This window comes from Pituophis catenifer, unplaced genomic scaffold, assembly GCF_029215685.1.
Source record: "Pituophis catenifer annectens isolate HBS135680 unplaced genomic scaffold, rPitCat1.0.hap2 SCAF_1, whole genome shotgun sequence".
Lineage (NCBI taxonomy): Eukaryota > Metazoa > Chordata > Lepidosauria > Squamata > Colubridae > Pituophis > Pituophis catenifer.
The window spans coordinates 84,979,025-84,993,639 of NW_027256881.1; the positions used below are offsets into that span (position 1 = coordinate 84,979,025).

The 14,615-nt window shown below is 37.4% G+C and overlaps 2 protein-coding genes across 2 annotated transcripts; one reads left to right on the plus strand and one right to left on the minus strand.

The window, feature by feature from the left end:
* The first annotated feature begins 1,798 nt into the window (after positions 1-1,798).
* Positions 1,799-3,485, plus strand: SF3B5 (splicing factor 3b subunit 5). Its single transcript, XM_070952078.1, has one exon. It carries the CDS (start codon positions 1,895-1,897, stop codon positions 2,153-2,155), a length of 261 nt encoding a protein of 86 aa, XP_070808179.1. The 5' UTR covers positions 1,799-1,894; the 3' UTR covers positions 2,156-3,485.
* Positions 3,486-4,108: 623 nt separating this feature from the next.
* Positions 4,109-14,148, minus strand: ZC2HC1B (zinc finger C2HC-type containing 1B). The gene is made up of 8 exons (XM_070952088.1): positions 13,800-14,148; positions 12,133-12,197; positions 10,880-10,999; positions 9,457-9,595; positions 8,430-8,560; positions 6,694-6,796; positions 5,651-5,723; positions 4,109-4,203 (listed from the first exon to the last, which is right to left on the minus strand). The coding sequence occupies exons 1-8, from the start codon at positions 13,834-13,836 to the stop codon at positions 4,173-4,175; spliced, it is 699 nt and encodes a 232-aa protein (XP_070808189.1). The 5' UTR covers positions 13,837-14,148; the 3' UTR covers positions 4,109-4,172.
* Positions 14,149-14,615: the final 467 nt, after the last annotated feature.

A 14,615-nucleotide genomic window follows, 5' to 3' on the forward strand; every position in this document is an offset into this window, starting at 1 on the left:
ACAGGCCTAAGAAAACAAGTATTTTTTTACCCTGGTCAAAATACAGTTATTCAATGAAGAAAAGGAATATAACAAAACAGGAGTACATTTCCTGTCATCTGGCCAAGCTTTGAATTTTGAAATGAATGTTATATGAACTCAAACAATTAGAATTATTTCTCAAGTTAAATTGTCCTTGATTAAACAGAAATAATTCATGAAGTTTTTAGAGCTTCTAGGGTCTAATTACTAAATCGTTCATTGAGATTGTAAATAGGTGTGGCAGATTGAAGAATCTTTTCTCACCATCTTCCATTATGAGGTAGCATTGAAAATATTGCATTGAAGAATGTATTAATATTGAAACTGCTTTGGTAAAATATTTTGAGTAAGAACAAGATATTTTTAAAAAGGTGTATGTGTGCACAAGTTTGTTTACCAGAGTGGAAAAAAGATATTGCAACTCAGCATTCTACCATCCAAGAACACACATTTATTTATTTATTTAAATTTTTATAGGCTCCCATCTCAATCAATGATTTTGAGTATATATTCAAACATATATACTAGAATTAAAACAATAAAAACATTTTAAAACAGTAAAAAAACTATAAAAATCATCCAAAATATACTATAAAATTAGCTCGAAGGGACCCACTTGTACTGCAGAAACTATACAACACGGTTCTGATAGATCTTTTCTGATTCTCAAGGCACAGAAACCATGCACACATGTATTACTGTAATTTCTGTGCAAAGTAGGAAATTATGACATCCAGCGGCTATTCTTTTTAACTACAGAGACAGACATGCTTGTAATCCAAGCAACATTTCAAAACTTTTTTAAAATATAGTAGTTTCAACACTTTTTAAAAATATAGTTGTTAAATGTATGAAGGAAATCAGAATAGCTATCTGTCCCCATCATTTGCTCTGATGAAAGTTTTGTAAAGTTTTGCTTTCATGGGTCGGCTCCCGTATCAAAACAAAAGGATAGGAAGGATCTCCTACAAACGGTAGTAAACAAACGTAAGAGTAAACATTTGGCACATGCTCAGAGATTATTTCTTAAATTGCTGCTTCAAATCTTTCATACAAACGCTGGTAAAAACACTTGGCTCGTCTGAGAAATGAAGACCTGGCTCGCACAAGAATAATTTGGAATTAGCTAATAGATAAACACATTCAATAGTAAGAATAAAGAGACAGTAATTCTCTTTGAGGGATTGCTTTAAAGCAGCCATCCAACTTAATCTAGAGATAATACTAAGAGTTTTTAACTTCCCACAAGGGAAGTTATCTGGAACACTAAGCAAAATTCCACCTATTTAATTTCTGCCTAGGAGACTATCCCGAAATTCCTTTCCCGCAAACTAGAAAGTCATTTTTAAAAATCCCAGAGGGTGGCAAAGCTAGAGCATTTCGTAGCGCTGCCGAGAATTACTACAGTAGATGCTCTAGGCGGGTCTCCTGCTTCAGCAGGGGGTTGGACTAGATGACCTACAAGGTCCCTTTCAACTCTGTTATTTTATTCGTCTTCTCCTTCAACGTCACATGAGAATTCCTCTCCAAAGACTCCAACCCCCAAGATGCACTTCGACTGTCTTTTTTTTTTATTGACGTTTTAAAATTAAAAAGGAAACCGGCCCTTCCATTCGTTTAAAAAGAAGGCGGGGACAACCGTTGACTGGGCTTCTTAGGCTCTAAAGCCCGCCCCTTCCCACCTCGCGAAAATTATGATCGTAACCATCGAAGGATGGCTAGAGAGGAACATTGGCCGCAAGGCGACCGGTAAAGCCGGAAGCGGAAGTGACATCGCCCGGCCGCCTTTTTTCCTTCAGGTTCCATTTTCTGAGGACCGTTGGCGCGCACCGGGGCCTGTTCCGAGGTGGCGTCCTAACCTCCCTCGCGCATCATGACGGACCGTTACACGATTCACAGCCAGTTGGAGCATCTGCAGTCCAAGTACATCGGGACCGGCCACGCCGACACCACCAAGTGGGAGTGGCTCGTCAACCAGCACCGGGACTCCTATTGCTCCTACATGGGCCATTTCGACCTGCTCAACTACTTCGCCATCGCCGAGGACGAAAGCAAAGCCCGCGTCCGCTTCAACCTCATGGAGAAGATGCTGCAACCCTGCGGGCCGCCCGCCGACAAGCCCGACGAGTCTTAAGCTTTGCAGCCGTGCAGCCCACCCCGAACGAGGAAGGAAGGAAAGAAGGATGGATGAGGGAGCTCAGCCTTGCCGACCCTGCGGAATCCTTGCCCTCCCTCCCCCCCCCCCGGGGAACCATTGGATTCTGCACCTCCTCTTTCCCCCCGCCCGTGACTGCTTGTGGACTTGCGCGGTTAAATTGATCCCGACGAGTTTCGTAGACCCTTACATGGCGGGGAGGGCATTTTCTGAACTTTTGCCCTCTGTAGCCTGTGGGGACTTGGGACGGAGACGGAGCAGAGCGGGGCCCGATGGTTTCACGCAGACGGGGCACAGGGGTGGCTTGCTTTGAAGACTTGCAAAGGCATCTTTTTTTTTCCCAATCATTCCCCATTTTGGAGTGTTTGGGAGGCATTTTCACAATTCGGTTTAATAAAAGATTATGCTTTTTAAAAAAAAAAAAAACCAAATGTGTGGGTAATCAATTGAAATAGCAAGCTAACCAGCTCCTGACAGATGGGGTGGTATTAATGCATCTCCAAAATCATCTCGATTTGTATCTCAGCCCTTGAGTGATCTCTGGTAAAAAAAAATAATAATGTGTAATTGGCCATTTGTAAGATGGCTTCTGTACAAAGATCCCTACGGGTGGTCATCCTACTTTAAATTAGTTTTAATGATAAAGCCAAATGTTTACATTTGTTAACCAGTGTAATGATCAGTAGACTAATGTAAAACTGTTCTGCGTAACGTATTTTATGATACCTAACTTGGTGGTGCTGCCCAGGTAAAACCAGTACAAAATTTCAGGGGGCTCCTGGTCAATGAGAAAGTAGGTAGCTGTGGTCAGGAGGGCTTTTGAACAGATCTATTTGGTGTGCGAATTATGTTCTTTCCTGATGAGCATGCCATTCACACAGTCATTAATCCCTTAATCACTTTTCATTTGCACTATTGTAATATTCTTCACAAGAGCCAGTTTAGTTGTTAAAGCAACATGCTACTGCAGAAACTAGGGGACTGAGAGTTCTAGTCTTAAGCTTAAACGGTAGCAGGGTGACTTTGGCCAGTCAATCCCAGACCTTGGAAGAAAGCAATGGCAAATCACTTTGGAAAAATGTTGCAAAAGAAATTGCAGGAACCAGTCTCAGCAGTCACCAGAAATTAAGACTGATTCAAAGGCAGCACATCAAAATGTTCTACGTGGGTCTACTCTTGAAGGTTGCTCCAAAGCCAGCAGCCAAAATGCTGAGTGGATGCACAAAACTGCTGCTCTGTTAAAGGTACTGACTTGCCAAAGGGCTTCTGGTTGCAATTCATGGATGTTAGCTCTTTATGTTAGTTACTTATAAAGCTCTTTAACAGCTCAGTTCCTAGTTAGCTACAGGGATGTTTTTCTCCTATGGTTATTGCATAAGTAAGATCTGAAAGAATTGGAAACACTTGTTTCCAGCTATAAAACACAGACATTGTGATACCTAGAAGACATTTCTTGGTAACTGTCCTGTCCTGTGGATCAACATGTCCACTGAGTTATTTGTGGCCCGACACTTAGAGACTTCCATAAAAACCTGGCTCTTGTCATACCTGCAGGAGAATAGACTGGTCTGTAATATGATGAAAATATATTTGTGGTATGCTTCCCAGTAAATCCTATGTATAGTATTTGGTGATACTGTTTCATTTTCAGTTGTTATTTCTGGACATTTTAGTCCTATTGTGTAAAGTCTCTAGAGTCACTTTGATTAAGGCAGCATAGGAGTTGACCAAAGGAAAAAAAAATAGAAAACATAGGCCATAAAGCTGGAAACATTCTTACTTACATAAGATTATCACCTGTAAAAACTGGAATATGGCCATGCTAGTTTTATTATCACACTTCAATCCATCATACAAGTTTTAAGAGAGATGGGAGGCTGAATGTATGTAAACTGGTTTGCTGAGCTCTTCTAATTCAGGTGCTGTAAAAAGTAAAGGCTGCTATTCAGAAGTTTGGTGGGCATGTTCTCCTCATCTTCTTCCCTGAGTTGGAGCCCTAAGAGCAGGCAAGCATTAATTTAGGTAGTCTGAAATAAAGCAGATGATAACACAACAGCTTGATGCACTGGCCAATTTGAGAAACTGCAGTATGATTTCATGGATCCTTAGTATGGTTTCACAGTTTGTTACTGGACATATTTGTTCTAGTATTACATTGCATCTTTGGAAGATAGAAGAACAAGTAGCACAGGAGAAAAGAGAATATAAACAAAAATTAAGAGGCTGAGGGAAATAAATTAGTTAAGTATGTACAGGATGAAGAGTGGAAAAAAATGGGAAATAATGTGCTATTGATAGTTCCAGTTTGATATAGTGGTGAAAATGCTGGCCTACAAACCAGGAGACTGTCCTAATCCTGCCTTGAGCATGAAAACTGGCTGAGAGAACAAGCCAGTCGTTCTCAGCCCAACACTCCTCACAGGGTTATTATTGTGTGGAAGAAGTATCAGGCATGTTTGCCACCTTGGGTTATTTATATATTTTTTAAAAGGTTGAGTATAAATAAACTCACCAGGGAGGCTTAAAAATTCACACGAAGTATCAAAATTTTGGAACAATTTTACAATATTTTATAACAAGCCTTTGATAAAACTCAGTACGGTAGTTACAGTATGGTTAATGAAACTGGTCTGTGGCTTGGTATTTCGAGTAAAATGTATATAAGAACAAGTCATGCAAATGGTATGTTTATTTATGTAAACAAAAACATGAAAATGAAGTAAAAATTTAAGAAATAACTAGTATGTCATAGATATGAAGCATATAGTAAATGCTACAGTTTTCCATTTCATAGCTTATTTCTATGCAACAAAATTATTGCTATTTATGAGTGAAATAACAACAGCCTAGTCTTTTCTGGAAGGGTAAATAACCTGAAGAGTTGAATTTCATGATTCCTGGGTGATTTAAAGCTATGTTTCCCATTTATAATCCTGGTATTTTATCTATTAACGTAACTGTCTCCGATAAGCAAAATATACTGTCCTCAATGTATGACACAATTGTACCAGAATTTTCATTCCTAAACAAGGCAATTGTTAAGTGAGTCAAGGCCTTTTATGACCTTTTTTTGCCATGTTTGTTAAATGAATCACAACAGTTGTTAAGTGAATCATGCAGTGGTTAAGCGAATCTGAGCTCCTCCATTGATTTTGCTGGAAAAGTCACAAGTGACCCAAGGATGCTGCAACTATCATAAATACATATTGGTTGCCAAGTGCCTGAATTTCGATTACATGACTGGAGATGCTATGATGGTTGTAAGTGTAAGGACCAGTTGTAAATCATTTTTTTCAGTGCCACGTAACTGAGTAGTCACTAAATTAATGGTTCTAAATCAAGGATTACCTGTACTCCACTTATCTAGGAAATGCCCTAATATGTTATGACCATGGCAGAATCACATGGGCCCAAATCCTCAGATCAATATGCTGGATTAAATTATAGCCTGTTAATCTACACAACATATCTTACCCAGTTTCTGTTCCAGAAGAAATAGGGGATATTTTTTTCTGTACTGCTCCAGCTGAAATTTCAATACCATGTCCTTTAAAACAACAATATATCTGTAAAGAGCTCTGAAAAATATATCCTGAGAATGATCAGCAAATTCAAGCAATTTAAAGCACTGTTGATTCAAATTACAGACCTGAAGTATTAATTCACCCATTTTACATTAAATGCTGTGAAATTTAACTAGCTCAGTAGTTGTTCATCCTAAATCCTCTTTTGGAACGTTACTCAAATAGAGGTATGATTTGTGCTGTTTGTATGATTTCACTTTAAAGTTAAGTCAGAGATCTTAAGCATCAATTTTAACTCACCCAAATGCTATATAAATAAATAAATAAATAAATAAATAAATAAATAAATAAATAAATAAATAAATAAATAAATAAATATGCTAATATGAATGTCAGTATAACTGGGAAAGCAAACAATGAGAACAGTTACCTCCAATTTATATTACTGTACATGGCTTTTGCTAGATTGTCCTAAAATTAATTATTCTTTCTTTTAAGCACCTTACGTGAATAAAAATTATACAATCAATCTTGTTTTTAAAATAATAGTATAGAACAGCAAAAAACCTGAAAACTATACATTAGACTAGATTATGTATTGTTCCATTATATGTCAAATTAATATCACATAATTATAAATTACTGCAGTTGGTGTATTATTAGCTAAACTTGATTTTATATTATAGGATTTCTATAACTAGAGAAGATTTTTTAAAAAGGATTTTCGATAAATTCTGTATTCGACATAAAATTCTACATATACAGCAGAAGGTTTCAATCTTGACAACTTTAAATCATGTGGACTTCAACTCCCAGAATTCCACAGGTTAAAGTCCACAGGTCTTAAAATTGCCAAGGTTGGACACTTCTGATATATAGTATCTGCGAAGATGGCATTACTGGTAAAATATACCAGTAGGTGTTGTAGTTCTGATGGGATGGCTTTAAGCATTCAGTATTTCTAAAAATTATTTCAGATACGTTGCCTCCTACCTGTTACAGATTGGCCAGTATTTGCCCCTTGTAATCTATTCTGAAGTAGTGTCCCCACAGCATTTGTTAAAGTTGGTTCTTTTTTGGAGACTCCTTGTTTCCCCTAGAAAACAGAGCGTACATAACTAAACAGCATCACCACAGAGGCTCAGAGTGTAATATAATCATTTTTATATTTAAAAATATCTTCAAAGGAGTGAGAATAAAAGAAGATCAGACATTGATATTGATTGAGCAATTTTTAGATAGTCCCAGTAAACTTCACTTGGAAGGGAAATTCCTATCTAAATAATTTTCCTAATTCATTACTGTCTACCGCATAACTCTGATTCTCAGTTAACTGACTTTGTCATAACAAAAATCGATTGAAAATTCTTTATAATTGTTGCGCAAATAGACTGCAAGTTTTTAAAACTTTTGCATCCCAACCCAACCAAAACCTAGAATATTTCAGGAGAAACTACTAGTTCTACTCCTTGCTTGCTAAGTAGTAAAATAGAGTATTACAATCTAGTGCGATTTTCAGTTAATTATATGAATGATAAATAGGCTAAAGGTTATAAAGGACAATTCTGTGAGTCTTGATAAACATGGCAATATTTGCAGAAAACCATCAAACTCTTGCTTCCAAATAGAGCTTTAAAATCTCTTGTATTCTCAATTTTTTTATTCCAGCTCTACTCATAACCATGCTACTGGACAGAATAGCAATAGCGTTAACTGCATTCTAAGCAGTTAATGGAGTCACCATATTGCCCCAAACAATCTGGGTCCTCATTTTATGAACCTTGGAAGAATGGAAGGCTGAGTCAACCTTGAGCTGGTCAGGATCAAACTCCTGGCAGTGGGTGGAGTCAGCCTGTAATATTGCGTTCCAACCACTGTGCCTCAATGGCTCATTAATAAACCACAGTTTATAGTATATTAATGAAAACATAATACTTGTTTGTTGCCAAGCAAAGCCAATTTTTTTCACTTACAACCTTCAGAAAAGTTTAAAAGTCTCACTAGAAAGTGAGGTTCCAAATGACAGAACCCAAATTTCTTCTAAGATTTTCCTTATAATTTTTTTGTTTTGAGCTCAGCATGTAAACCACCTAATCCTCCTCTGGCCAGTGGAATAACTGTTGTCTTCTCCCCAAAACATTCACTTTGAATACATTTGAGTATGGTTAGCTTTTTAAAAAAAATTATGGCTTCTGAATATTTTATTCACATAATTGATCCACCATCTTTTTCTAAGTTTTGGAAAAGGTGACCATTAGGAATTCTAATTTAATATTCTACCCCAAAGAAAGCGTTTATGTAATAAATGAAAAACAATTCTAAAACAATTTAAAGGAAAAGTGAAGAATCATTACTGGAAAAGAAAAAGTGTAGTTTACATCTGTTCCTTATTCCAAAGGATTACTTGTTATTTCCTGAACCTGAAGTGAAAAAGCCACAATAATGACAGGATTTTGGTCAAAATTAGTCAGATTAATAGAGTCGAAAAGGACCTTGTAGGACATCTAGTCCAACCCACACCCCCTGCCCAGGCAGGAGACCCTCCACCATTTTCTGTCAATGTCAATTGGAAGAATTCCGACATTTCTCTCTATTTCTTTCCCAGATTATCCATCTTCCTCCATAAAAGGGAGGAACTGACAATCGCAGCCCAAGACTGATGATCCTTCAAAAAAGGATGAGAGAAAAATGGTAGAAGCAAAGAGCTTGAATAGAGTCCAGTTACTTACTGAAGCTGGTTTGCCTCCCTTCTGGCCTGGGGCAAAGGATCGTCTGGCAGCTTGTTCTTTGCAAAAGTTGATGTGCCTTTCTCCAGCAGTCTGATTAAACCTTCTCATACAGTAAGGACACTGAATATAATCTGAATACAATAAAGCAGCATGACTATCTCAAATGATACTTGGAGGATGGGTATATAAATGGCAACTTTATAGAAATGGAGCAAATGAATGAATGAATGATATTTCCATAGTTCTACTGTTAAGAGAATGCTATAGAAAGCTGTTGCTCTTCAAGCCCTAGGCAAGAAGAGGGAAAAGTTAATAAATGTTTAGTAATTGTCAGAATTATACCAGCTTTTGACTCAGAAAGTTATCTACTTTCAGAGAAGAATGGATTGCATATACAAATATATTTGGTCATTTTAGTCATATTCTCTTGAGTATTTATAACCTTTTCTTCTTTTTTAAATTACTTTGCTGGGAAACAGTAACTAAGTGGAAGAATATTTAGCGTAAAGAGCCACAGAGATGACCTTGGCGAAAAGGAGAAATGGTTACCAAAACAAAGACTAACATTAAATCCAAGAAACAGAAAGTATGACAAAGAAATTCAGACAGACTGAATTCTAATTCATTGGAGTGTGAGAGGGGGGGAAGGGCAAAGACACTCCAGCTTTCAAGATTTTAATTATTATAACTATATCAATAAAGCCAAAGCTTCCTGCCCTGCCTCAAAGGCTGACAGCTGGTTACTTAATATATTCCAGAATGTTTTATTGAAAAACATTCCAAATTATTTTTTCAACTCTTTCAAGTTTTGAGATTAGGATAGAAACACTATTTGAAAATATGAGGGCCGCTATTTATTCACTGAAAGAATCACCATCTCCAGCCATCCTATAGTAGGAAAAAATTAGGCTGAGAAACCTTTAGAGACTATTACTCTCTACAACCATGAGCCAGGGATCTGCTTTGGTTCTTCCAACCAACTTTTCTATTTTTAAGCCAAGGTGTAGTTGCAGTACAAGTAAATCACCTGGGTTAATGGACGGAGGTGGTGGTGGTGGAAGAGGACGGCCTTCTTTCATGGCACGAGTTGCAAGTTTAGCTGCTCTGATGGCCGAAATAAAATCTTCATGCTGTTGTCTCCAATTCGATTTTTTCTCCCGTCCATTCTGCAAAGGAATTAGATTTCCCTTTCGTCAATCAGAGCATATATTAATTACAGGTGTTGTTTTGAAAAACAATTTTAAGAGATTTTGTACAGATTATGAATAATAAAAGAATTCCAATGGGTATTATAAGAGGCAGCTTGAGTAGTGGTTAAGGTTTAACCCATTTGGCTGGAAATGGGGATACTATGAGTTTTAGTCTTGCCTTAAGCACAAAACCACTGGGTGACCCTGGGGCAGTCACACTCTCTCAGCCCTAGGCAGCAGGCAATAGCAAACCACTTCTGAAAATGTCGCCAAGAAAACTGCAGGGACTAGTCCAATCAGTCTCCAGGAGTCAATACTGGCTTGATGGTACAAAATACGTATATTATTATTATTATCTGTTTAGGACAAACAGAATTTCCCAGGTTTGCTCTGTTGTAGGAGATCCAATAGTCATTGGTTGGGAATGATGGTTTGGAAAAGGAAATTGCATGGGAAGTCTGAGAGAGTAGGACAAATGGAAGGGAAGGAGAGTAGTCCATTACATCACATCTTTTCTACAGGAACATAAATCAACGTACCTAATACTCCATTTTTTTCCCTTCCACAAGCCTGAGAGATATACTGGGCTGAGGCAGAATAACTGACCCAGAGCCATTTATTCGCCGTGGCTGAAAATATGGATAAGGTAAGAAGCTAAATTCATTCATCCAGGTGGAAGAACATGGTTGAATCCTGAGAGCAGCTACATGAATGAGGCAAAAATGGTGCATCCTTAAAGTTTACATTTCTAGGCCTGGAAATAGAAATGTCACCTCTTTGCTAATAAGGGATGAGCCCCAGTGGTCGGTTGCCCCCGGTTTGGACTGGTTCGCAAGAACCGGTAGTAAAACTGGCTGGAGGCTCCGCCCACTGACCCCGACAGGAAGCTTCTGCGCATGTGCAGAAGCGCACGCAGCCCCATTGCGAACTGGTAGTAAAGGTAAGTAGAACCCACCCATGATGAGCCCCTAATGCTATTCCTGTTAACAGCATTTATTTCAAATGAATGTTGGCAGGGCAGCAGAAGACAAATAATGTTCACTCCATTTTATATCAGATAACAAAAGGTTGGAATTCCAGGCATTAGCTAAATATTGGTGATCAAGTAATAAATGTTATGGGATCTTACAAACCTCTATATTAGGACAGCCCCAACCTACATAAAGAATCCAGACACCCCCTTCTCCAGCTCCAAATCATCCCAATGGCAAGACTTAAAACATATTGATGAAAACATGGGAATGGTGTTAACAGGTCTACCTTCACGGGTGGCTTCTTTTTCACTGTTGGGATGTCAGTTCCCTGTAGTCGTTGTTTCAAGGAATTGAATGGCTTGCGCTTCTTGTTGAAATTTTTTTTGCATATCGGATTGTGCCTTGCCTAAGGCAAAGAAAAAGTCATATGGTCACATTCCGAAACTAGCACAGTCCAGTGCTGGGTTGCCCCCTGGTAGTAAAACCGGTGGGAGGCTCCGCCCACTGACCCAGACATCATCAGAAGCAATCTGCGCATGCACAGAAGCTTCTGCACATGCACAGAAGAGTGCATGCTCGGGCATGATGTAGTAAAGGTAAGTAGAACCCACCCCTGGCGCAATCATATATTATTTTTGATTGTACTTGAAACTCTTTCTTCCCTCCCCCAGGGGGGGAATTATGATAATTTCAACCTTTAGTGTATTACAGTACCTTGATGCTTAACTGGGAATAATTATGTGCTTGTATGTCACATAAAATTACAGGTTACTTCTATATGCCCCAATTCATGGCATGTAATCATTGTTTTTGGTAGGCTAATTGACTAATCTGTTTTGAGTCCAGTTTAACAGTTAGGAAGGATTGCGTATCACAGAGAAAAACTGAGCCGGTGGCTATTTTTAATCTGTATGTATCGGATTTATATCCCACTTTGTTTATCACTTAATTATAGGTGCCATGTGCAGTTAGTAATTCCAAATGTTCTGTTTAATTTTCTCTGAATTGTGATACAGATGCTGGGAAGATTTATAATACATGACTTAGAACCCTCCCTCAATTTAAGTATTTTGGGTTTTTCCTTCCTTAATATGTAGTTACCGGTAGTTCTTGATTTACGACCAAAATTGGGACCAGAATTTCTGTGGCTAAGCAAGACAGTCATCAAGTGAATCATGCTGGATTTTATGAACTTTTTTTGCCATGATTGTTATATGAATCACTACAGTTGTAAAACGAATCATAAGATTTTGAATCCTGATTCTGAATCAATAAACATGAATTTCCGGAGTTGGGATATATCAACACTCTCATTTAGTACAGAATTATACACTTTGATGAACAAGTCTGTGCTTTCCAAAGGCTTTTGTTTTGCTTGCATAAATCAGTACAATTGTCATAAATCTTCCTGCTAAACTTCTTTCTCTTTTTATTTCCCTTGTTTCTGAGATGTTCATTGAGTGAGTGTGTTCAAAACAGGTACAGTTTCTTTTTCTTTTATCACTTAAATACATTCAGTACAAAATGCTCTTATTTTACCAGTGCTTCCTGTGCAAAATGCCTTCCACAGGTGTCGCAAAGAAACAAATTTGGTGCGCCAGCCTCTGTGTGGAACAGGAAAAATTACTATTTATCTCTAAAGTATAAGCAGTTTTCAAACATCTCTGTAAATATAGTCTTAAGCATCCTTCCTAAGTCTAAAGGAAATAGATTAATACGTAGTATCCAGAACTTATTTTATCTGCTATGAAGGAGTAACTGAATAGTATACCCTACAGCTGAGTTAAAAGTAAGTTCCAGGGCTCAATAAAACTTAATTCTAAATCAGTACACACAGGATTGCCCATTCAGGCAGAATATAATGATTTAATACTGTTATGAATTGCATTGCAAGAACAGTCCATTTTATATTTCTTAGGTTATACATGTCTATAGCTTTAAAAGTGAAATATGTCTTGAACCTTCTGCCTCCATTAAATTTCTTAATGTAACTTTGAGGCAAAGGATGCAGAGTTTTAAGGAAAATCCTCAGAAGCTTAAGATAAAAACTGACAAAATCAATGGCATCATCTTGCAGGGGCTATTTCAGGAATTTTCTTTCAACGTACAGATTTCTTTGAACACAGATACCTTAAAAAATAAAATATTGCAGCAAGTCATTTACATATTTATTGCTTTTAGGATTCTAAAGAAACCTAACAAATGTTGCTTGAGATAGAATGTTAGGAATAGGAGTCTATATGCTAAGTAGAGTAGATATTTCTTTAAATTACACTAAATAAATATTCTGAAACAGTCATTTAAAATATTTTTATCCCAAATTTTAATTCAATACCCTCAAGGTACAACAGTTTACAAAAATAAATAATTTGTGGGGCTATTTAAAAACTGTTTAGGAATCCATCTGAAATTATCAAAAAATGACAGCGCATACAAAAACATAAGAGTTTATTTGGCTTTTGGCTTTGGCACTGTGGCTTATTCAAAAATTATCAGCTTCCTTAGCATCATTTGCAAACCTGACTAATGTCAGTGCATTTACTGTATATTAGAGAATCATGGCTACGCAGTCCTTGTGATTCCCATTAAGTATGGTTAATTATCATAGTCCTGATCAAATATACGTCATAGTACAGGAGTAAATTAAATATTCTTAATTGTGCACTTATATTTTAATTCTTTACAATCTTTACATTATGCTGAACTTAAAATTATTTGAGGGGTCCTGGTGCCCTCTCAGCTTGATTGTTTACTTGCAGACAGTATTAGTATTATCCGTACAAGTGGGGTGTTGGATTTGTTCTCAATTCTGCAAGTAAACAACTAAGCTCAGAGAGCACCAAGGACCCCTCATTTCAACTTGAGCTACAAAAATTCTCCTTTATCCTTATTCTATTGCTTTGGTATCCAAAAGCAAGAGTGTTAGGGAAAGTTAGGCTTGTTCTTCTCCTAAGAAACCATCCAGGAAAAAAAAAAGACATGTCAACAATGGCTACTTAAACCAATAGAAAGGTTTTTTTTAACAGTTACATCACTGCATGGGATTTATCATAAGATAGTAATTGAATAAAGGCTACAGATACTTCTAAACACATCATGCAGATACCAGTTTGAAATACTTTTATATAAAAACACTGACAAATTGTTTCACTGTGATATACAGTTACCCAACATTCAAAATAGCTATGTTGTTGGGTACTTCATACCTGTGGCATATGCTTTGTTTTCAGAATCCAAACTCATTTCATAGCGCAGTGCTTTCAGGTTCTCTTTAATATTATTTTTTTCAGGGATACAGATGTACCTAATAGCTGACTTTCTGTTGTCTAGTTCCCTTGCTTGCAGGATTCCAAGTGAAATGTCATTGGCTGACCAATTAAACAATTATGACACAGTTCACCCATCATGTAATGATGCACGGTATTATGTATTTTTGCTGCCTTACTTGTAAAATAATAAAGGGAGGATAGAAATTTAATAAATAAATAAACATGGAGCCTTTAGCCAGTTTCAAAGCTGCTTTTAAAGACAGCTTCTTAAAGAGCGGTACCAAAATAGATCCCATTAATATGAAATTTTACAGATTCCTGTAAAATCTTAAACTTAACTTCTGCCACCTAAGCCCAGTAATTTTCCTTGAATCTCTCTCCTATATACCAAGAAATATAAAATAAATTCATCCTCCTCCTAGCGTTATTCCCAACAGGTGCAGGATTCGCTTTTTGAATTGATGAATGCCATCTTGTATATCAAACGTAGCATCCGGGTCCAGCTGGGCAATTTTCATATCTGCATTTCTTGTGTCTTGCCATCTTTGCTTCAGCTTTCCACAGGGTGTTTTCCACCTGTGTTAAAATGGAAGGTGTGGGGGGGCTACTCATAAGACATGGCCATACCAGTGTTTCTCCTGCATTTTCTTGGGTATTGGCGCAATGCCCATTTGCTGTCATACTGTGACATTGCTGACATGGTCAGGAAGAGAGACACCTAATGACCAATAAAGCATGCGCAGCTCCATGGGG

Excerpts from the sequence above, each read along its gene's own strand:
- ZC2HC1B (XM_070952088.1), bottom strand. The coding sequence starts at position 13,836 with ATGAGTTTGGATTCTGAAAACAAAGCATATGCCACAG. Across the intron at positions 11,000-12,132 it reads ATTTTGCACAGGAAGCACTG|GCAAGGCACAATCCGATATG; the intron begins GTAAAATAAGAG and ends TCTTTGCCTTAG. Across the intron at positions 6,797-8,429 it reads AGGGAGGCAAACCAGCTTCA|GGGAAACAAGGAGTCTCCAA; the intron begins GTAAGTAACTGG and ends TCTGTTTTCTAG.
- SF3B5 (XM_070952078.1), top strand. The coding sequence starts at position 1,895 with ATGACGGACCGTTACACGATTCACAGCCAGTTGGAGCATCTGCAGTCC.